The sequence below is a fragment of the Gobio gobio genome (genome assembly GCF_949357685.1).
Source record: "Gobio gobio genome assembly, chromosome: 19".
In the NCBI taxonomy this organism is placed as follows: Eukaryota; Metazoa; Chordata; class Actinopteri; order Cypriniformes; family Gobionidae; genus Gobio; species Gobio gobio.
This window is the reverse complement of record NC_137112.1, coordinates 23903584-23928575: the sequence shown is the minus strand read 5'-3', so window position 1 is coordinate 23928575 and position 24992 is coordinate 23903584. Positions and strand designations below refer to the sequence as shown.

At 38.1% G+C, this 24992-nt stretch overlaps 1 protein-coding gene across 2 annotated transcripts in view; it reads right to left on the bottom strand.

Moving 5' to 3' along the window:
• The window catches only part of mast3b (microtubule associated serine/threonine kinase 3b), a 40959-nt gene extending 23759 nt beyond the window's left edge, over nucleotides 1-17200 (bottom strand). The window contains exons 1-8 of one of the 2 annotated variants that reach the window (XM_079845083.1): nucleotides 16750-17189; nucleotides 16030-16112; nucleotides 15511-15586; nucleotides 15271-15291; nucleotides 9462-9540; nucleotides 9023-9180; nucleotides 7793-7868; nucleotides 7508-7717 (exon numbers count right to left, since the gene is read on the bottom strand). In XM_079845083.1, coding sequence (XP_079701209.1) covers nucleotides 7508-7717; nucleotides 7793-7868; nucleotides 9023-9180; nucleotides 9462-9540; nucleotides 15271-15291; nucleotides 15511-15586; nucleotides 16030-16112; nucleotides 16750-16835 — 789 coding nt within the window. In that variant the 5' untranslated portion in view covers nucleotides 16836-17189. Of the gene's footprint in view, nucleotides 1-7507; nucleotides 7718-7792; nucleotides 7869-9022; nucleotides 9181-9461; nucleotides 9541-15270; nucleotides 15292-15510; nucleotides 15587-16029; nucleotides 16113-16749 lie in introns of both variants that reach the window. The other variant, XM_079845084.1, reaches the window with a different exon arrangement.
• Nucleotides 17201-24992: the final 7792 nt, after the last annotated feature.

Sequence of the window (24992 nt, the reverse complement as noted above, 5' to 3'; positions counted from 1 at the left end):
ACTGTTGTTGGGGACTTCTAAAACAATATTTGGAACATTTTAAATGCCATGATAGGTGCTCTTTAATTCAAATTAACTGAATCAATAAGCAGCGCAGGACCAATAAGTTCAAACCTAATAGCCTATTATAAACAGATTTCCTCAAATAAAAGTTAGACTATATACGCCAGCACGTTACGGTATTGTTGATCGTTACTGCAGCAACCACTTGCGTGTCAGGGTTTGAAAGTGCGTCTCATGTATGAAACTTAACTGTACACATGACGGGCAGCAATAATATCGCAAGAAAATCCTGACGTGTACTGACAACTGCATTATTTAACCGCATTTATAATCCAATAGGAAAATTCAACTGCAGTAGCCACCGTTCAACCTTAAGAGGGCAAAACTTAGACGGTTTTACACCATATATTATAGAATTAAAACACTTTATACCCAAATGTCAAAACATTTACTTGAATCAATGAACAGCATTACTAAAGCCCCAGTCTTGCAGATCATTAACTAAAAAAAAGTAGGTTTAGTGTTTAGTTACCCTTTAATATTGTAGAGCATAAAAATTTCCTCATGTCGCACGTGTATCTTTGTTTAGCATTGAAATGTTGCTTACCCATTTCATAATTCAAAGTTTCCGTTAATTTCACACATTTTAGTCTAGCAATAGTTCAACTAGTAGCCTACAATGTGAAGTTTATGCAACAATAACACTAATATAAGTGAGAAAAAAATCTTTTACCTAAAAAATTATAATGTTAAAATCACGCTCTGTTTCTTCGGAGGTAAATCCAAGGTAAACTCACAGCGTGTCTTCCGAACTCGATGAAAATCAGAAGAATTTAGAAGCTGATTCTTTGTTTTGGAGGTGATGGGGGGCGTTTACAGTTCCACGTTCCTTCACGTGGACGATTAGCATGTGAATGGCTTTGCGCCGCATGGGTGTGGTCACATTAAAGATAATGAGGCTCCGCTTGAGGAACTGTACCTCTCGCTGTTTTCATTTAATTTAAAAGTAGACATTCCAAGCTTTATAAAGAAATATCTGTCGTGTTTGTGGCAAGTATTCACTGAGTTACAGTTAATTTTCAGACACATTTCAGGGTGGACTTCATGGGGAGACAGACGAGAGAACGCCCATCCTGTTTGTTTTCTTTATTGAGTGAAAAGCACAACATTTAGTTTTTATTTTATGTTAATTCTAAATCATTCTAATATGCAGATTTTGTGCTCAACAAACATTTCTTATCAATGTTGAAGACAGTTGTGCTGCTTAATTTAAACACCAAGTTAAATAGAAAGTTCCAAAGAACAATTTTAAAAAGAAAACTTCTAAAAATGCCACTTTTGATCAATTTAACGCATCATTGCTGAATAAAAAGATTGATTTCTTTTAAAAGAAGTGACCACAAACTTGTGTTGAATAGTAGTGTATGTTTTACACATCCCTTGTGTATAACTATTCAGTATTCAGCAACTTGTCTCCCCAAACCAATCATAAGAGGTCATAAACAAATAAAATGTCACAGGATGTTGATTAATTTAATAAGGCACACCATTTAAGCGCCATACTGTGCTAGTCACCAAATAGACACAAGAACACTGTGTCCGTTCTGAACACTGGACAGTATTTGGCGAAGTGACTGGAATGTTATTTCTTGTTTGTGCAGGGGAATCTGCTGGCTTATGGGATGTGGGAGTGGGAGGTAATGAGCTACTTATGCTCTGGTGGTACAGGATCAAATCCTTTCCAGGCACTTGTGTGAATTTTAATCAACACTGCATACTCACTGAATCTGGATTTAACATGCATTAGATTGCAAAATCCAAAGATTGAGCAAGACATTGAGACATTATTCAGATATTATATCTGAAACAAGAGTCTGCGACAGAGCGCATAAAACAGTTTTAATCTATTTTGAGCAGCTGTCTCCTCACGTAAGGTTGTTTAGGTGAAAAGCTGAGTAAACAAGGGATCAAGCTCGGTCAGGCGACTCCTACGACAAACTAAAATTACTGCATTTTTATGCATTTGATGAAGCTGAACAAAGTGAGGGAGACATGCTATCAAATCAGCATTAAAGAGCCTCATAGCATGAGAAGATGTGTGACTCATGTTTTGCAGACAGCCAAATGCCACTGCAAGAGGGGTGTGAGGGAAACATGGTTGCTTCTAACTCGACACGAACCGTCACATCAAAACAATGAACCGTTTCCTTTTTTAGCACTGCAGCCAGTGAGTCTCTCTCCATCATAAGCAGATGGCAGCTCAGAGTTGAATGTGACTTGTGTCCCTGCAGCACAGAGCTTTATAATGATGCCCAGCTTCAGGCTGTCCTTACTGTTTACATGCCTGGTCAAAATGTACAATCTATTTATGATCAAGGACCATGTATAATATGCAGTTCTATACATGACGTTAAATAATTATTTGAGGACCATGCATAATATGCAATTCTATACGTGACATTCAATAATTATTTGAGAAACTGATAACCTTAAAACAGTATGGTAACAAATTTGGAAAATAAATGAATACATAAAATTATAAATGCAAGGATCAATCCACAAAATATGATGTGTGATGCAGAAAGTAGGGCTGTACAAGAAAGTAGGGCTGTAGAATTTTTGCAAAAAATAAAACTATAAAATTATTTTTGTTAAACTTTTAATAAACTTATAAACTTTTTTAAATTCAGCAGATTTTCAAAGATTTTGCAAATTCAGAAAAAAAAAAAAAGTAAAGTGAATTTGGGAAAAATAAAACATTTCATAGGGCCCTACAAATATATATATATATATATATATATATATATATATATATATATATATATATATATATATATATATATATATATATATATATATATATATATATATATATATATATATATATATATATATATATATATATATATATATATATATATATATATATATATATATATATATATATTTTTTTATTAAACTTCAAACAAACTGATGTTTCATAAATTTAAGAAAAAAAGAGAGGAAAGGAATTTGTGAAATAAATAAAACAGATTTCCAAAAGTCTGAAAACATGTTTTTTAATCATGGAAATAAATGTTATAGTTTTTTTAACTATGACATTTTCATTTATCTGATAAAAAGTTATGCACCATATTGATATTAAATAGTACAAATTATTTATTATAAACAGTAAAGATAAATAATAAAATAATATTTTAAATAATACATTTTATTCCAACTGTATTCTTTATAAATATTTTCAGATGATTTGCGTGTTGTCAAAAATATCTATATTTTGATATGTATCAATACTCAAATATCTGAAACTATACCAACTATACTCCTTTCTACAGTATCGATATACTGATACCAGCTGTACTGTCCTCTCCGATCCGACCGACAGCGAGTTGACACACACTTGCGTCCTCTCATTCACTCCGTTTAACCCTCTGAACGCAGCAAACGCGCCGAAGCGCTCTGCTGGATTTTTCCCTATGACAGCGTGTTAGTGTCGGTGTGACAGGTTTTAAAATTACCCCATTGTAAAAAATACATCGAGTTAGCAAATATTTGTGTAATTGATCAACGTTTATATATCATATAAAGTGATCTCTTCAGAAGAAATGTTTGATTACCTAGACTTTCAATAAATGGACAAAAAAAAATTGACAGCAGTGTTAATTTAGTTTTAGTCATATTTTAGTCACCCGAATTGTTTTTAGTCTAGTTGTAATCGACTAAATATTTCAGTCGACTAAATCTACAGTAAAACGTATATATAATGCGTGACTGGATATACACTGTGACTCTTATTTGCTGCTCATTCAAGTTCAGATGAGGGATAAAATATGCATTATTACAACCGTCTAAATCATTTTACCATATAAACATCATAAAGTAATTATTTTAGTGACGAAAATGACAGTAGATTTCCGTAGAAACATTTTCATTTTATTTAGTGAAAAAAGGTCGTTGACACTGTTTGACAGTATATACAGCATGTTATCGTATCGAAGTTAGAAATTCCAATATCATGACAACACTAATTTATTTATATTGACTTAAAAACCTATTTATACACTTTAAAGTAGTGATAGCTCAATAGAATGTGTCCATTTTAATATTATTGGCCACGGTTGAAAAGATAACACAGCAGTTCCAAATCTATCAACAGCACTGTTAGATAGAACATAAATAATAGATACATAGATAATAGATACACTTTTTTTGCCATTACAACAGCTATTGGTGAACCTTCTCTTTAGACATCAGCAACATATCAGTCTACCAACAGATTTAAGCATAACTCCAGTGGAAATAAAGGAGCAAAGACTATCAGATCCCAGAAGGAGGAAGAGAGTGACAGAGGAACAGTATAGAGCGGACTGGTGTAACCACAAATCAACACAAAACCGCAGGATTTGACTATCAATCACAACAGTTTGATGATTGAACAGTTAGAGCAGTTAAACTGCAGCATGACTGCAGCATCAGGGGCCCTGTGCTTGGCACCGCTGACTAAGGGAAGTGGGAAACACTTTAATAGCCTTATCTATGAGCACGACATCCACTGCACAGCAGCGATCTGACAGCGTGCTGAGTTTTGCCTGGGGTTGTCTGAACACTACATACAGGGTGGGCGTAAGCGTTGCTATGGAAACTAACACCCTGTAGTTGCAAAGATGAGCATGGAGCTTTAACAGGGAGATCTATATTTCTAATCAAAACCTCTGCTGCAGGGTGCGCATACATTTATACACGAAAGGACGCACAATTACACACGCTCGCAAACGCTCACATGTATGCAAATGTAAGCAGCCGCACGTGGCTTACTCAGCTCATGTTTTTTTTTGTTAGGTTTACAAAAATGAAAAGTATTTATAGTGTAAAAACACCCTAGGGAATGAGGTAGATTTCACACTCATTAGTGGAAGTGGTCACAGTCTCTTTTGAGAATGAGTGATGTTTCTGGCCCCAGCAGCACACTAACAACACCAATGACAGAGCCCAACACTGCCCTAATGTCACTGTCAAACCTGATATTCCTGCCAAACCATCTCAGGACACCCGTTGGCTTTGGCATAATCAGAAAAGGCCAGTGTTACTAAGTTGACACTGGCTAAAGCAGCAGAATATGGCTTCAAAATGGTTGTTCATATAGCTTTCCGTCCCAACTCAAACCTGATTTAGACTTGTGGCATAAGAACCATACTACACATCGAAGTCCGTACAATATCTGCCAGGCCAAATCTCCTATAAAAGATCGGAGCCTGGAGTATGTTTAAAAAGAAAATACTAGCAACATTTGGGTGAAAATTGCTTCAAAGTAAAACCTATACCAATTTTGGCCCCGATCAGACAGAATGTGTTTTTTGCAGTGAGAGCCTCACGTTTTCGACGCTTGCTGCGCCTCGCGGTTTTGTAGGATCACTCTGAGCTTATAAAGTTGAAAAAAAAAAGCACCCGATGTCTTTTGCATTTTTTTTTCACTGCCAAATCGAATGAATGTAGAGGCGGGCCTTCAGTTGTGGTAACTGTTACCTTGATTAGACTGACAGGACAGCTGATTCGGGTGTTGCCTAGTAATATTAAAAAAAATCCAGCAGCGCACTGCTCTTTTCTAAATTAAAAAACATCAACAAAAAAGGCAGTGCGGTGTGCCTCGCATTTTCAAAACGGAGAAACTCGTCTGATCGGGTCCAGCAACCGTCTGAACCAAAAGCCGCGTTTCCACCGCAGGAACTTTACCCAGGAACTAGGAACTTTGGGGTGGTACTCGGTGTGTTTCGACCGCAGGAACCAGGGTCTAAATTAAGTCCCGGGTAAATATTTCCCCCTCCAAACGGCCCTGCTCGCGAGGTGGTACTTTTTCAAAGTTCCGGTACTTTCAGGGGTGGGACTTGGGCGCTGAACATGCTGATCGGTTGAGCTCACGCAGCATTTTATTTCAACCTGCATTTTTAAAAGTCTTGCGAGGTTCGTTCTGTTTTCAGTAAACATCACTCTTGCTCTTTTCTGTCCGATGGCACGCGTTGTCTCAGCAATCGCACGGTCAATGTCCGTAATAGCTGATAATAACATTAAATCTAGCTTTTTGAGCTTTCAGAATACGCTTTAGTATCAGTGCTAGTCTCTTTTCCGCCGTTCTGTTAATTACATATTTAGAAAACCACATAACTAGCAAAAGCAGCGCTGCTTGCAACTCCTCAATACTTGGAAACGCAGACAGTAGCAGGTCTGGGGGAAAAAAAGTTCCTGGTACAAATTGTTCCGGGTAATTTCGGTGGAAACGGGGCTAAAGACTGTAAAAAAGATGGACAATGCCCTTTCACTATCTTCTACTGGAGAAAAGCGAAGCCGGCAACGTCCGAATATGGCACTGATATCTTGAGCTGATTTGGGACCCGAGACTGTGCAGTAGTGACCTCGGGACCGGAGTCTGTGCAGTAGAGAGAAGGAAGTAGAGCCGCGATATCAAGACCCCGCCCACACTCCCACAGTATCTGTTAGTACAGTTTACTGCAGAATAAGTTGGTGTGAAATAAACAGTTGTGAAAATGTAGAAATTAAAGTTAAAAAGCTCCAATCTCCTCCCGAAAATCCCAGAAAAAAAAAATCTGTTGGTTATTTGAAATTATTTTAAGTGTAATTAGATGGTTTAGTTTGTCCCACGTCACATTAGAATACATGGAGGGAGCGGGGATTCTGACCTAACCTGGGGCCAACCACATGGGGGCGACCGAGACACCGTTCACTTTTCAGGACGTGCGCTTGGTCTAAACTAAAACTTTTAGCACTCACCACCAAATTTAAAGAGCGGGCTTTTTGGATGTATCTATTAATCCATTCCAAAAAACAAATAAAATGTGATTCATCCATAAAACTTGAATACACCTGTTCTATGATGAAAATTCTCTCTTATTTCTTAGAAAATATTTTAACAAAAAAGCTTCACTGATTATATATATATAAAAAAAAAAAACGTTTTGAATATAATCAGTCATGTGGTATGACCAATACATAGAAACAAAGGGAAATTATGTCAGCGAGGACTCCTGCAGACCCTTATGTATCAGTAAACAATTCTCTAAAAATATTACATAAAATACATCATATCTAAAAATGTACCCTTCATTTAACAAGGTAAATTCAGATTTTAAAATGTCATGTGGTAAATCCAATTAGTAAATCCCAAAAAAATGATCAGAGCTGTGTTTTTTTTTTTTTAAAGCATGGTTGATCGTAGAGACCATTGGTGGCGATGGTTCTAAAATCAAGGCTTACAACGCTTTTGGAAAACGCAGCCCAGGCTATTGTGTCACTAATCTTTTCGTTGTTTTTAGCTTTTCTGTGCCTGTGTACAGAAGGCCACGTCTCCATCAACAATTAGTCTCATACGAAACAAATACTTGGATTTACTTTAAGCGTAGCTGTCCGCTGCACATCAAGTGATACCCATCTTAATATATATTGTATAATATATAATAGTATAAATTATTCTTTTTAGAGATTCCTGCCTCACCTCGTGCAGCATTTTGTCCAATTTATCCTGTAGCTCTATGAAGTACAGAGATGTGATCAGGCCCTTCTGGGATTTATCCAGACAGTCCCTGGCCAACTCCACTAACTGGTGCTGGATAAATCCCAGGACTCCGTCTCCCAGTGGTAGGGTGCTGTCTGGGGAAAACTGCCTGATGACGTCCAGCAAACGCTCCTCCATCTGAGCGGTAGCCTGTGCAGAGAGAACGTTCAGCACCTCAGATTAAATACAGGTCATAATCTGTTCGGCGAGTTTGGCGCTACATACCTTTGGAAAGCGCTCCTTATAGACATGGTTCATCATTATAATTTCATTATCAAAGGAGCCACCAGTTCGTCCAGGGCTAAAACAAGGGGAAAAAATTGATGAAAGCCTCCATGTAGATCAAAGGTTAAATAATTTATTGATAATCATACCAACTAAACCCCTCAAAACCAATTGAGCAGTGTTTTGTTTGTGCAAACACAATGTTTTAAGACGTGAAGCATTGTGGGTGGACATCTAAACCTCTGAATCCTGCAGAGATGTGGGCTAAAGGTGATGCGTTGCACAGCAGCAGAGCAAAACCAACAGACTGTTGCTTCACTCAGAATGGGCGTCACAAACAAAAGCCTTCATGAGTTTTTAGTTTCTACGTCACAATTGTTCTCTCGGATGCAAATTTCAAACCCCAGTGTTCAATTACACCATAGTGAAATATGTCTCTTCTCTGACTCAGCCTCGAGGGAGGATCTTTTGCAAAACAAAAACGCTCCTTTTGTTTAGTTTTTTTGATGGGGGAAGCCTGGATATTCCTATTAGTCAGGGTCCACTCATCTGAGAGCAAGCCTGGCAACAAACATCACAAACAGGTAGTTTACCCAAAAATGAAAACCCTGTCATGGTTTACTCACCCTTACATCATGCCAAACCCATATGACTTTCTTTCTGGTTGTTCTTTTCTATCCAATTATAATAAATGAGGGATTGAGGCTCAACAAAGGAAGAAAAAGCAAAAAAATGGTCCTTAAAACAATTTTTTTTTTTTTTTAGTTTTTAGAAGTCATGAATGACATGACTTTACTAAATAAGTCCGTTAATCACAAAAATGTTGAATTAACAGGAAAAGCCATCTTGACATTTTGTGCTCCATAGAAGAAAGTAAGTCATATGGGTTTGGTACAATGTGAGTGTAATGTTGTAAATAACAACATTTCTTTAAAAGTGCATACAAAATGTATATTGACTACACACATTACAGTCAATGAAATTGTGCAAGCCAGACTCGAACCCTAAATGCCACCATTAACACCACAGCTCAATATGCCAGAGAATGTGTGCTAACCACTAGATCACACTGCACTGATATAGTCAATGAGGATGTAATAAAACTCCAGATCAGACCATAAAACTCCACTCAAGGACATTTAATGATTGAACCCTAATAACCATATTATTAAGATGCAAACAATGCCATCCTTTGTTGAAATTAATCGGTGCATGTGTGTTTTTGTTTACCTAAGGCTACGTGACCGGGGTCGCATAAACGGGGAGGGCCGTCCATCTTCATCAGTCATGCTCTCCGAACTTCGGAAGTGTTTGAACAAGAAATGAAGCTCATCCTGTGTGGGTTGGTATGGAAGTTGGTGCAGTCGTTCTTGAGATGAGGAGGATGACTGCAAAACAACAAATGCATCATCAAATTAATATAAAATGGTCCCATATTTACTGAAAACCATCCTTAAACCTATCAATAATTTTTCTAGGTAAGCAGAATGTTTCACAGAGTTGATTAATACAGGTACGAATCGTTATATTCCTTTAAATGGTTTAAATGGAAAGTTCAGTTGAAAATGAAAATCGTCGCTTTATAAGCATCACGTTGTTTCAAACAGTTATTTATGTTCATTAAGCACATAATTGTAAGATTTGATTGTAGATAATGAAAGCCACACACTGAGACGGTTGAGCTGGGAGGGTTGGTCCCGTAACCTGAGGATGGAAGTGAAGCCAGAGACCACCGTCTCCCTTCCGCTCTGTGGAGAGAAAAAGAGAATTTTAGGAGACAGAATGATACACTATCACTCAAAACAGTATGTGGCCTCTTAGTCGGGCTACAACAAATTATTCTTTCTCTCTCGCTCTTTAGAGACACACACACATACAGGCCACTTTATTATGTACACCTTGCTAGCATAGGGATGGACCCCCTTTTGCCTTCAGAACTGCCCTAGATCTTTGTGGCATAGATTCAACAAGGTGCTGGAAACAGATTTTGGTCCATATTGACATGATAGAATCTGATAGTTGCTGTAGATTTGTCAGCTCAACATCCATGATGTGAATCACCCGTTCCAACACATCCCAAATGTGCTCTATTGGACTGAAAACTGGTGACTGTGGAAGCCATTTGATTATAGTGAACTCACTGTCATGTTCAAGAAATAATAATATCTTTTTAAGGCGCCTTTCAAGGCACTCAAGAACACCATACAATATAAAACAAGGTATAAAATAAAAAGCATACAAAATACAAAAAAATAAGTTTGGGATGATTAGAGCTTTGTGACATGGCACGTTATCCTCCTGGAAGTAGCCATCAGAAGATGGTACACTGTGGTCATTAAGGGCTGGACTGGACATGTTCAGCAACGATACTCAGATACAGTGAGGAAAATAAGTATTTGAACACCCTGCTATTTTGCAAGTTCTCCCACTTAGAAATCAAGGAGGGGTCTGAAATTGTCATCGTAGGTGCATGTCCACTGTGAGACATAATCGAAAAAAAATCCAGAAATCACAATGTATGATTTTTTAAACTATTTATTTGTATGATACAGCTGAAAATAAGTATTTGAACACCTGAGAAAATCAATGTTAATATTTGGTACAGTAGCCTTTGTTTGCAATTACAGAGGTCAAACGTTTCCTGTAGTTCTTCACCAGGTTTGCACACACTGCAGGAGGGATTTTGGCCCACTCCTCCACACAGATCTTCTCTAGATCAGTCAGGTTTCTGGCTTGTCGCTGAGAAACACGGAGTTTGAGCTCCCTCCAAAGATTCTCTATTGGGTTTAGGTCTGGAGACTGGCTAGGCCACGCCAGAACCTTGATATGCTTCTTACAGAGCCACTCCTTGGTTATCCTGGCTGTGTGCTGCGGGTCATTGCATTTTTAAATCTTGCCTTAAAACAATTTTTTTTAGGGTAGCTTTTTATTGAACGTTTGTATCAATTTTATATTTTTAATTGTTTTTGATTTAACATTCTTCTTTTTGAATCATTTTTCTTTTTTGTTTATTTCTATTTTTGTGTACTATGTTTTGTCTGTTTCTGTAAAGCGCTTTGAGATGTACATTTAAAAGGCGCCATAGAAAATAAAGATTTATTATTATTATGTTGGAAGACCCAGCCTCGACCCATCTTCAATGCTCTAACTGAGGGAAGGAGGTTGTTCCCCAAAATCTTGCAATACATGGCCCCGGTCATCCTCTCCTTAATACAGGGCAGTCGCCCTGTCCCATGTGCAGAGAAACACCCCCAAAGCACACAGCTTATGCTATGCTTATTCTAAAATAACTTTATGAATCGGCGACAATAGTTTTTGTGCGCAAAAAAACCCTAAATAACGACTTACATAGTGATGACGATTTCAAAACAAAGCATCATTGAAGCTTCGAAGCGTTATGAATCACTGAGTCGATTCAGCGGTTTGAATCGCCAAATTTCAGCAGTTTGGCGGTTTGACACGCGATCCGAATCATCATTCGGCTCAGTGATTCATAACGCTTCGAAGCTTCATGATGCTTTGTTTTGAAATCGTCATCACTATGCAAGACGTTATTTAGGGTTTTTTTGCACACAAAAACTATTGTCGCCGATTCATAAAGTTATTTTAGAACCACTGTAGTGAGATGGACTTTGTAACGACGTCTTTAGTACCTTTTAAGGGTCTTGAGAGTGTAGAGTACCAATGGAGGACTTTCAGAGCAATCAGATTTCAACTAAAATATCTTAATTTCTGTTCCGAAGATGAACGGAGGTCTGACGGGTGTCAAACGACATTAGGGTAAGTAATTAATGACAGAATTTTCATTTTTGGGTGAACTAACCCTTTAATACAGTGCAGTCACCCTGTCCCATGTGCAGAAAAACACCCCCAAAGCATGATGCTACCACCCCCATGCTTCACAGTAGGGATGGTGTTCTTGGGATGGTACTAGGGCTGAACGATATGGACAAAATTTCATATCTCGATTTTCATGCCAGATATCTCGATATCGATACAATACGATATGACTACGTGTTCGGTGAAAACCAGAATCTGAATTAAAATGTGTTTGATTTAAGCCTACATTTCAAAAAATTTGTGTCAGAAAATGTATTGTTTTTAAGCCTTTCGCACGTACGATCACACAGGTGTAATCAGTCTAGGCTGGTCCCTGGAGCGTATTATGATCAAGTGCATCACATGATCAACGGCTAAATTCAAATGTTGAATTTCAGCCAGAGACAGGCGCGCTCAGAGCTGTCATATATCATAGCCTTTCAGTGTTTTCAACCACATACTGTTTATTTTAGGTTTCAAACATATACATTCACATAAGTACTAAAAAAACAATACATTTAGAGTTTGTAAAATACACACTGATGTCTATGGAAGAGGTAATAGTAATCCTTTCCATTATAATTCGACACGTTTTATTCATATCAGATACACATTGTGTAAGTAACTTCAATGTTTACTCTATTCTATTCCCAGTTCACCAGCCACTTACTTTTAAGTATTTCGGGTGAGGTGGATGAATTCATGTGAACATAGAGGTTGTAAATCCGACAGATCCGATTCTCTGAACTGCGTCTGCGGCACAAACTAACACGGCGGCGCCCATCGCGCATACAGTTCAACTAACGCGATCGTTATAAAGGTGTTTAAACAACAATATACTTCCACTTGCATGTATTTGACAATCAGAATATCAGATATTTCATGCCATAGCTAACACATTTGTGAATATTCTGAATAAAAAAGGAAAAAATTACATAAAAGCAGATCATCATTCATTCAGCGCTGTTGCTGCTGAGTTGTGTCACGTGACAAGCAATGACGCGTCACCATGGAAACGCCCCCCCCCCCTCCCCCTGATGTTTGTTGTGACTGCCAGAGTTGTATGCAGAGCAAGCGCTGAGAGGGGAAATCTATATTGTCTATATCGTTGCTTTTTTCGATAGTAATATCTTGAAAGTTCATATCTAGATATAGATACGATAACGATATATCGTTCAGCCCTAGATGGTACTCATCATTCTTCTTCCTCCAAACACGTTTAGTGGAATTATGACCAAAAAGTTATATTTTGGTCTCATCTGACCAAATGACTTTCTCCCATAACTCCTCTGGATCATCCAAATGGTCATTGGCAAATTTAAGATGGGCCTGGACATGTGCTGGTTTAAGCAGGGGAACCTTCAGGACCATGCATGATTTCAAACCATGACGTCTTAGTGTATTACCAACAGTAACCTTGGAAACGGTGGTCCCAGCTCTTTACAGGTCATTGACCAGCTCCTCCCGTGTAGTTCTGGGGCCGGTTGCATAAACCGTTAAGACTAGTCTAACAAGTTAGACATAATTTTTTCTTTAAGACTGTTCATAACTTTTTTTAATGAGTTTCATAAAAACATAGACTGGTCTAATTTGATACGAAAAGTAAGACTGAATGCCACTTGCCTAACTGCAAGTGGCTCATACTAGATCTTAAGACACTGTCTTAACATAATGGCTTAGTTTATGCAACTGGCCCCTGGGCTGATTTCTCACCTTTCTTAGGATCATTGAGACCCCACGAGGTGAGATCTTGCATGGAGCCCCAGTCCGAGGGAGATTGACAGTCATGTTTAGCTTCTTCCATTTTCTAATGATTGCTCCAACAGTGGACCTTTTTTCACCAGGCTGCTTGGCAATTTCCCCATAGCCCTTTCCAGCCTTGTGGAGGTGTACAATTTTGTCTCTAGTGTTTTTGGACAGCTCTTTGGTCTTGGCCATGTTAGTAGTTGGATTCTTACTGATTGTATGGGGTGGACAGGTGTCTTTATGCAGCTAACGACCTCAAACAGGTGCATTTAATTTAGGATAATAAATGGAGTGGAGGTGGACATTTTAAAGGCAGACTAACAGGTCTTTGAGGGTCAGAATTCTAGCTGATAGACAGGTGTTCAAATACTTATTTGCAGCTGTATCTTACAAATAAATAGTTAAAAAATCATACATTGTGATTTCTGGATTTTTTTTTAGACTATGTCTCTCACAGTGGACATGCACCTACGATGACAATTTCAAACCCCTCCATGATTTCTAAGTGGGAGAACTTGCAAAATAGCAGGGGGGTGTTCAAATACTTATTTTCCTTACTTTATGTTGTGGTGTTTAAACAATGCTCAATTGGTACTAAGGAGCCCAAATATCCCCCACACCATTACACTACCACTACCACTACCAGCCTGAACCATTGATACAAGGCATGATGGATCCATGCTTTCATGTTGTTTACGCCAAATTCTGACCCTGTCATTGGAATTGCAGCAGAAATCGAGACTCATCAGACCAGGCAACGTTTTTCCAATCTTCTATTGTCCAACTTTGTTGAGCCCATGCGATTGTAGCCTCAGTTTCCTTTTCTTAGCTGACAGGAGTGGCACCCAGTGTGTTATTCTGCGGCTGTTCAAAGTCACTTCAAATCACCTTTCTTCCCCTGATAATCAGTTTCAACATGTCTACATACTTAAATGCATTGAGTTGCTGCCATGTGATTTGCTGATTAGATACTTGTGTTAACAAGCTGTTGAACAGGTGTACCTAATAAAGTATACCTATATAAATCTTTCAACAACTTTCCCAAGTGCATAATTTTTTTTAAATGTCCGTAAATGGTACAGTGTAGTATAAATGGAACAGTGTAGTATAAAGGGGTCGCGCCGTGTCTCAGACAACAGGTATCGCACACCGGATGCCAACACATTCTATGATTATCAGTTTATTGTCAGCAATATTGTTATGTTTTAAAGACATTATGAAATTAAGATAATGTCTTACCATGTTATGATTGTACTGTACAATTAAATACAACCGTTGCAGAAGTCTGCAGCCTGAACACTTTACCTCAGGGCGTAACTTACATTCATTGAGAATCTCACCTAAAAATATGAAAACATCAGAAATCTTCACTCACACAGCTGATTTCTGTATTTTGTCCCTCAGAATCAGTGGTTTGTCACATATAATTCAAGGTATTTCCAAATTTCGCTGAGTGTTTTTGTTTTTTCGTCTTTATGTTACACTATACTGCACACTATTTTCAGCAATAGTATCCAGCGCAAGTGTGTGACCTGGTGCCGGTTTATTTCCTATAGGTCTATGTTTAGGAATTATTCAAGCAGTTAAAACTATAATTGTAATGGTAAAGATATATTGCAGCACAGGGTGAAGTCAGTATGCACATTAATGACATTTGAGACAATTATAATGTAAATTGAACAGTGTGGTACGCTCATAGAAAATAATGTGTTCGAATTTTAAAGACGTGACATGGTACTGAGCTTCTAATCCGGTGTGCGACCCCCTTAAGCCTAGTATAAAAGGGAAGAGATGGTAATGTAAAGCAGCAATGCAAAAAAACAACAGTTAGTGTCTAAAGAGTACACGGTCACAGAAATATATAATGTGATGAAGGTTTGGCCAGGTCATGGTGTGAAAAAGAGATTGGCTACCTGTCAGCTCGAGCCAGGTGGCTGAGAAGAAATCAAGAGGGATGAAGAGAGAGAAAATAGGCAACAGACTTAGTGAGCTCTACTATATAGAAAGATCCATATGAGAATAAATGAGTCAACTCTATATAATATGAACCTGACACTCAGTTGACAATGTGGTAAATGCTGAAGAATATCAAGAATACTGATCTGTCATCTATTTAAAGAAAAAGAAAAACACGATAAAGTGCGTTTGTCTACCTGCGGGCGAAAGGGAAGTTGAGAGAGCAAACGGCAGTGGACACATTTCGTGGGCTGTCCAGAGGGCTGCTGGCAGCTGGAAGGGGAACAAGAGGAAATTTCAACAGAGTACACAGTATTACGTAAGCAACAGGATTTAATAGATGTCAGATGACCTCAGATGTTTTACAAATTTCTTCTTTTGGAAAACATAATGTATGTCTGATTCACTATATGGAGTTTAAAGTTGACGTGTCATTTTTTAAAGTTTTGAAATATTTTCTCCCAGCTTAATATGCAAAAAAAAACAAAAAATATCCTTTGAGTTCTGCAGAACACAATAGCAACATACAGGATTTGATTTTTCACATTTTATTTCTTTGGGGTGAACTATCCCTTTTTTAACTAAAAGTAAACCATTGAGCCGGGGTAGTATGAGACACGAGGGTGAAGGAGTGGACAGGCTTATGTTACTCCAGCCACATGAACCGCTCAATGTCAGCTGTCCTAGTGCAGGTGTCATGTGGCGGCGAGTATTACCTGTGTGGGTGGACAGAGGAGAAAGAGGGCGGGTGGGCGATGGTGTTCCAACACCGAGGCTCTTTCTATTACTGCTGCGACAGCTGCAACACACAAACAAGAGGAGAGAGGGATTATTAAAAAACCTTTCATCATAATCCAACCCATCTTTGATCGCCACCGGCAAAGTTAACGAAAGAAAGCGACAAAGGACTTCATGATCAGCACGTTCTCAATAGTGTTACAATAATGTTGCTTTTTTGTTTAAGATTAAATCTATGAGTATTTCTGCAACATCTGCAGACTCTGGGCATCACAGGTGTCCTTCAACACAGCTGTCATTTGGCATTACCAAACAGACTCAAGTTATGCATGTGATGTGTCACTTGCTCTCCCAACACCTCTTGCAGAGTCATGAATTGCACCTTCATCTCGAGGTTGTCTGCAGCTACAGATGTCTATCAATGCATATAAACACCCCTCCCCCTTCTCTCATTTACATAGACATACACATAACGTAATAATCACTGATAGCTCGAAATAAAAGATAATGCCACAAGCCAATAATTTTCATAATCTTTGCTCTACTATAGTGCGTCATATTTTATTAGACACGCTAATAGACCATAGCATTGCTGTATACTCGAGTGCACAGTAATTACATACATCGGCCAAGAAACGCCCCAAAATTGTGCAAGTTCAAAACTTTCCAGTGTCATCTCGTCTAATGTCGCATGTTACCTTTTGGATCGCTTGAGCATCGCGCCTGTAACAAAATGAGCTTTGCTGCTGCCAGGCAACGCGCTCCAGGAACTTGGATCAGACATAATCGCACACGATCAGAGAGTCAACCGTCCAAGCAACAGCAACACCGAGCAGCAGAACCCGAAAGAACAGTCCGACTCTTGACTGGATAAAGTCGTAAGGGAGATTGCGTCTGACTCGCAGCGGTTCATCTCTGTTCTTTGTGTGACACGCTACTGTTTGCCTGCCTGGACTCGCCGTGCAACTTCGTGAAAGTTTAGACGTTCACATTCTGTTTAAAGCGCCTTCCGATATCGTCTAAAGCTGGCAGCAAGTTAATCATATACTTTTCAAAAAGAGACTTGCATCGGATAACAGGAATGAGCCCATGTTTGTGAGCAAGATGCTGTGTTGAGGTTGTTTCTCCAGTGTTGATTGATTGCCGGGTGATAAGCTTGGGATGTACCATCTCGCTGCGAAGAGGGGGAGAGAAGTCTAAGCCGAGGCTCTGACTTAAACATCTCTGTTTTGACGGACTAACCTTTATTTTATTTGTCGTAGACATAATAAGTCCCCATCTTCTAAATATATATATTTTTTCCACGTTCAATGAATAAGATAGAAGCAATAGTGAATATCAAAGATGGTATGACCTAACGTAAACGTGCCAGTGACGTTAAATCTTCACGTGAGAGGCTGGTCAAAACAGAGCATCGAATAAATATATAACAAGTTGTACTCCGTTACTGATTCCAAATTACATGACAAAAATTGCAGTTAATAACGTAATCCATTACACTACACGTTTTAGGTAATATAATCTGAGGGTTTGTGAGTTTAATGAAAAGATAGTAAATGAATAAATCATAAAAAATAGGCCTACATAATTTTAAAATAATACAAATTATAACGAAAACGTGTTTGAAAGACAAAAGCCTTCCAAAGACAAATTAATTACTGACTGATAATTCAAATAATAATTCATTTGTTTGTCAGGAGTTGATTCGATACGCACTGTTGTGATGTTGTAAATTGATGACTTCTGTAAATCCATTTGTCAATTGCTTTGTGGCCTCTCAGTTTTCGATGTAATTAGACTTGTGGCTGGGGTCTGTGTGTGCAAAGACTTTCTGAATGTATAAAACAGTGGCTTAGGCAGAAGTTTCTTTTTTCGGGCCTAGGCAAAAGTGAGCGGGCACTTTCACGTGGGGAGGGGGTGTCATTGTCAATGTGTCAACATAAACCAAAACTGTTAGTTAGCTACAACCTGTCCACATACAAAACACGAGCAGCTGTTACAACAAACGTTAGACACTTTATTTCCACTTTTCGAATATTTTCTTCATTTTTAATTGAAAATAAACGCCTTTCCGATCTGATATGTGATGGGAAAAGGAAGAACAGCAAAAGGCGGATTCGAACCTCGGGTCGAATTGCATCAAAACTAAATGCCACGCACCTTACCCCTTCACTATAACAACTGACAGATACAGATGGCGTGTTCCCGACTTTACAGAATGAACCTGCGCTTGGAACTAAAAAGTCTTACTGTTACTTGCGGCCTTATGGATGGGTTCTCTAATGCAAGTTTTTAAAAGTCCTTTATATAGAATTTTGCATCGCCGCTGTTCATCTATCACACAACTGCAAATTATAGGCTAAGTGAATAGGTAAACACACTTCATGAACTCACAGGCGTGAGCCGCGCGACATATATGAAACAGCCTGACACCTAATTGCCTAACACAGCTGTCAATCAAACTCATCAAGCATTATGCAAAAACCATAGACTGTAAAAAAAACACATTTGATTTATTTTAGTATTTGAGATGTTATAATAATTTTGTAATTATGTTAAACTAATTTAAACAACTGTTATTTAACAAATATTATTATATTTGTATAATAACCTGTGCCTGCCCGCTGGCTACGCCCCTGGTATAAAAGCAATATGCTTTTTAGAAAGGAAAATTGAAAACATGAAAAACAAGAAGAGAGAGAATCAATAAACTATGAATGAATTCTCCCAAGCACTATAGATAAATTCAAAAATAACCTACCAGATTTATTGTGGAAAGAAAGCACTTCCCATTATAAAAAAGGCTCTAAAAGCAGCCAGGGCTGAGCATTACCATAAACTGATAGAAAATAACCAAAACAACCCCAGGTTTTTATTTAGTACAGTGGCCAGATTAACAAATAAACAGACATTACCTGAACAAAATATTCCAGTATCAATTATCAATTATCGCCCCTGAAGAACAAATGCAGTGATTTACAACTATAGGACAAGAACTAAATAAACTTATCATTGCTTCTAAACCAACAACATGTTTATTAGATCCAATACCAACTAAACTACTGAAAGAGTTGTTACCTGTAGCAGAAGAGCCTCTTCTCAATATTATTAATTCATCTTTATCCCTAGGTCATGTCCCAAGACTGTTCAAGATGGCAGTTATTAAACCTCTCATTAAGAAACCACAACTAGATCCAAATGAATTAGCAAATTACAGACCCATTTCAAATATTCCATTTCTGTCTAAAATACTAGAAAAAAAGTGTGTCTGCTCAATTGTGCTCTTACTTACAAGAAAACAATATCTATGAACAATTTCAGTCTGGATTCAGACCCCATCATAGCACAGAAACTGCGCTCGTTAAAATGACAAATGACTTACTCTTAGCTGCTGACCAAGGCTATATCTCAATACTAGTTTTACTTGATCTTAGTGTTGCGTTCGACACCATAGAGATCATAAAATACTCTTAGATTGTCTACAAAATTACACTGGTATTCAGGGACAGGCATTAAAGTGGTTTAGATCATATCGATCAGAACGTTACCAATTTGTCTATTTAAACAGGGAAAAATCTAAGATAACGTCGGTAAATGATGGAGTGCCGCAAGGCTCTGTGTTAGGACCTCTGTTATTTTCAATATATACAGCATGCTGCCACTTGGTAATATTATAAGAAAAGATGGAATTAGTTTCCACTGTTATGCCGATGACACTCAGTTATATATTTCAGCACGACCAGATGAAATCTCTAAATTATCCAAGCTGAGAGAGTGTGTTAAATATATAAAATATTAGATGACCTGTAATTTTCTCCTATTAAATTCAAAAACCTGTACACAGAATCCCTTAAAATATAATTTGCATTTAGAAGGATGTACTGTTACTTCATCCGCTACAGTTAAAGACCTGGGTGTTATATTAGACAGCAACTTGTCTTTTGAAAATCATATTTCAAATGTTACAAAAACAGCCTTCTTCCACCTCAGAAACATTGCTAAGCTACGGAACATACTATCTGTCTCTGATGCAGAAAAGTTAGTTAATGTATTCATGACTTCTAGACTAGATTACTGTAATGCATTACTAGCTGTCTGTCCTGCATCCTCAATAAACAAGCTACAATTAGTTCAAAATGTAACTGCTAGAGTTCTTGCTAGGTCAAGAAAATATGATCACATAACACCAATTTAAACAGCCCTACAATGGTTACCTATTAAGTTCCGTATCAATTATAAAGAATTCTGACCTATAAGGCCCTAAACGGTTTAGCTCCTGACTGTGTATTTAACTGATCTTGTATCGCCTTATAACCCATCACGATTTTTAAGATCACTAAACTCTGGGCTTCTAGTACCTAGGATATCTACAGTGGTGGTCAGAATTATTGGCACCCCTGGTAAATATGATCAAAGATGGCTGTAAAAATAAATCTGCATTGTTTATCCTTTTGATCTATCATTAAAAAAACTGGCAAAAACCTAAGCTTTCATTGAAGTAAAAGAATGTAAAGTCGGGGGAAAATCACATTATGAAATAAATAATTTTCTCCAAAACACATTGGCCACAATTGGCAATTGGTAGCCCTAGAATTTTTTATGAGCAAAATATCTCTGAAGCAGCCTAGAAATCTAGACGCACCCTAGAGGCAGCAAATCTAATTTGCAGCCAGGGTAGTCTAGCAACTCTCCGTTGGCTTGCGAGCTGGAAAAACCAAACTCTGGTCAGGCCAATCACATTGTGTATAGAGTCGGTGGGCGCTGGGCGGGCTTAACATAATGACGGTACAGTTGCGGCGGTTCCGCGTACTACTTGTAAACAAAGAAGCTGACGAACAGCGGTCTTTCGAATCGGCTTTGGCCGCGACTCTGGAAGACTTGGAGTTAGGCTTTTCTTTGAGGAAAGAACAAAGAACGGCACTGAAGTCATTCTTAAAAAAAGGAAGATGTGCTCGGAGTTTCGCCGACCGGATACGGCGAAAGTTTAATCTATCAACTAGCTCCGCTTCACCTTCTTCGTTGCTCTGGTTGGTTGTAGCGCTAACCTATTGCGTGCAGAGGGAATTTGAAAGACAACCATTTATCCCGCCCCTCGGATTGAGCCCTGCCAATGGTGTATTCCCAGACCCAACATCTTGATGTGGGTCTGGCTTGTCAGGCTATCTCTGAAGTATATTCCTATTAATATTTCATTTTTTTTAGGAACATGAAATTGTCTAGCTATGACGTCTTGTCTCACAGCAGTTTAAATATGAGGAAACATAAAGGCCAAATTCCCTTAATCATTCATCACAATGAGTAAAAAAGAAAATAGTTCTGATGTGCAGCAAAAGATTGTTGAGCTTCACAAATGAGAAAGTGGCTGTAGGAAAATATCTACAGCATTGAAAATCCCCATTTCCACCATCAGGGCAATAATTAAGAAGTTCCAATCAACTAAAGATGTTACGAATCTGCCTGGAAGAGGATGTGTGTCATTGTCTTAATGCAAGGCGAGGAGGAGAGTTTGAGTGGCCAAAGACAGGTCAGAAACCTTAAAAAATAAAAATAAATAAAACAAACCCTACATCACCACATGTTGTTTGGGAGGGTTTCAAGAAAAATCCTTCTTGCTCATCCAAAAACAACCTCCAGTATGTTCAGTTGTCAGACACGACTGGAACTTCAAAAGGGACCTGGTTCTGTGGACGGATGAAACTATAAAAATAGCTTTTTGGCAGCAAACAGGGATAAAAAGTACCCCATGTCCATGGTTAAAAATACAGCTGGATCTTAAATTTTGTAGGCCTATTTTTTAGCTGGAGGTCCTAGACATCTTGTTCAGATACATGGTATCATGAATTCTAGCAAATACCAACAGATACAAAATCAAAACCTGACAGCCTCTGCTATAATGGGCCATGGTTGGATCTTCCATCAGGACAATGATCAAAAAACAAACATCAAAATCAACACACAAATGTGTCACTGAGCACAAAATGAAGCTTCTGCCGTGACCATCTTTTCAGTTCCCTGACCTGAACCCTATAGAAAATGAGTGGGCTGAACTGAAGAGAAGAGCTGGGAATCTGAAGGATCTGGAGAGATTCTGTATGAAGGAATTGTCTCTGATCTCTTGTCAGGTGTTCTCCAAACTCATCAGGCATTATAGAAGAAGACTCAGAGCTGTTATCTTGGGAAAAGGAGGTTGCAAAAACTATTTGATAAAAGGGTGCCAATAATTATGGCCAACGTGTTTTGTAGAAAAGTATTTATTTCATAATGTGATTTACCCCCCACTTTCAATTATTTTACTTCAATGAAAGGTTAGGTTTTTGCAAATTTTTTGAATGATAGATCAAAAGAATAAACAATGCAGATTTATTTTTACAGCCATCTTTGATCATATTTACCAGGGGTCCCAATAATTCTGACCACCACTGTATATACAGTATAGTGGTATCCATATGAATCATATGCATATGACATGAGTTTTACATATAGGTACGAGTTTGAAAAAAAATCAATAAGATGTGTTTGTCATGCTAACTGGAGACAGTTCTGCCTCTCTGCAGGACCAGAGCAGGTTTATGTAATGTCTTGGCGTGTGAATCGGCTGTCTTACCTCCAGGGATGAAGGGATTGTAAAGGACTGCAGGGGCTGCCTGGACTGCATGGACTCAGGATGATGGGGCTCTGGCTGGGTGATAAACTGAAAAGCAAGACACGTTTACATGCATTAGCTCTCTGACTAAGTGCATGTACACCGTATATCTGTTGGTGTTTCTTCATGCTTTCGGCGGGACTGCAAAAAGTGCTTTAGGGATTAATTAAGGCATCATGGTGCTGCATGAAACATTACACATGAAAGAAAAAATAAATGGACAAATGAATGAATGAGATATGAACAGGGACTTTGAAAAGGTCATGTTAAAGCTGCTGTAAGCGGTTCTTTTAACATGATGCATTAAGTTGCATAAAGTTATCACAAAAAAGTGCTGCAAGGCTCCATTTATTTGATTAAAAATACAGTAAAAACAATATTGTAAAAAATTGATTCAATGTAAAATATATTTTAGAATGTAATTTTGACTTTTGATCAATTTAATGTGTCCTTACTGAATAAAAGTATTAATTTCTTTAAAGAAAGTTTTGAACGGTAGTATATCACTCAAATAGGCATCCTGAGATTGTGAAAACAGTAAAAGTACAGTAAAACAGTCAAAAGTCCTACACTTTTTTTTAGCCAATCAGCAACTTTGGAAGTGTGCTGATGTGGGTTTTGGCCAGAGTATGTGTGGATGAATAGATGGAGACAATCTATTTTAGGGGCCGTTAACAAGACCTTGTTTTCAAATAAGGGGCCATTTACGCTACACCGTTTTCTACTAAAAACAGGAAACATTTTATGGGTTTTGGCCATTCATTTACAAATCAATGTTGTTTTGGGGGGCTATTTTTTTATTATTATTTAACAATAGCATAAACCACAAAAACGTGAAAGCGGTGTGAAAACGTTTAAGTTTTTAGTACATTGTTGTCATGTAAACGAAAATGCTTTTTGGCCATTCATTTATTTATGCATATGCAAACTTTTGAAAACGGTTTCAAATGTTTTTAAAACGGAGACGTCATGCACTTGCGCATTACGTGTTCAGTCTATATGTGCATAATGTTTCTTACAAAGTGACATCGCCAACTACTGGCCGAATTATAAAGCGATTTTAGTCGTTTTTGCGGATCCGTGTAGACAGGGGTCGTTTTGACAACATTGTCGCCGATACACGAAAAACGCAAAGGAAAAAGTTTTCCGTTTTTATCGTTGTCTTGTAAACATTGTTGTACCTGTACCCGTAGTCTGACAAAAGTTATAGGATGTTAAAAATTACTTACAGCATCTTTAAATAACATAATTTCAACAAGCAGCAGTTATCCAGATGGAAAATGTCAGGCGATGAGATGGAAGGCATCATGCATAATGAACAGCTAATACATGCAGCATAATTCATATAATCAGAGATCTAACAGCATTATTAGAAGGGTTCTAGCTATATAAAACCATAAAATCTCAAATTTCAACTGTTTTTTTGTCAACAATTTTCAGTCTGGTCCTGCAGGCGGCAGGTGTTTTCCAGTGTAAACGTTCAGTAAATTACTTTAATGTGTGACCTTCAAAGTCATTTACTGTTTACTGCCACCATAACTTTCAGTTCCACAAAATGCATTAGTGACATCAAGATAAGGCCATTATTAACTGCAGGAAGCACAATTTCTCATGTTTCCTTCATGCCATTCAATGTTGTCATCAGCCGAGCAGCCTAAAACATATTCAGGCTAACCCGACAGGTATTTACACGTCAAGCTGAAAGCAGACTGATTGGAGCAAATAAACATAGACGTGAGGCATGTTGTTAGCAGAAGCTAGTTTAGACAGGTATTGATTAGCGTGACCTTGATGAGGGTAATGTGCTGTTTTAGTACTGGCCGTTCTAAAACATCCCCCGAAGTGCTCCGGCGAGCACGAGTCAAACTTTGATGAACTTTGGTTTGCAAAAAAAACGTGTATTATAGTGACCTAGAAGCTAACTGGAATGTTAAATACGTGTGACTGTACAAATAGGGCTGCCACCGTCTGGCAGTTTGTATATTCTCACTGCAACGGATAGCAACGAGCGCTGTGGAAGTGTGAAGATGTTGTCATGGTGAAGAGAGAAAACTGGAGACGACCCAACAGTGAATACTACCCCCCTGCGCTCAACAATCTGATGTTATGCCGCTTTCGACCATTCTCTGTTGCATTCGCCTTCAGAATATGCAGTGTTCGATAAAACACACAATTCAAACACCTTAGATCTTCTTAGAGATACAATGCAGTGCTTTTGGAACCCAAAGCAGAAAATCCCTACAAATCAGCAGTAATCCTCAATCATATTTGAATATGCTTTTGCTGAAGGAAGGATCT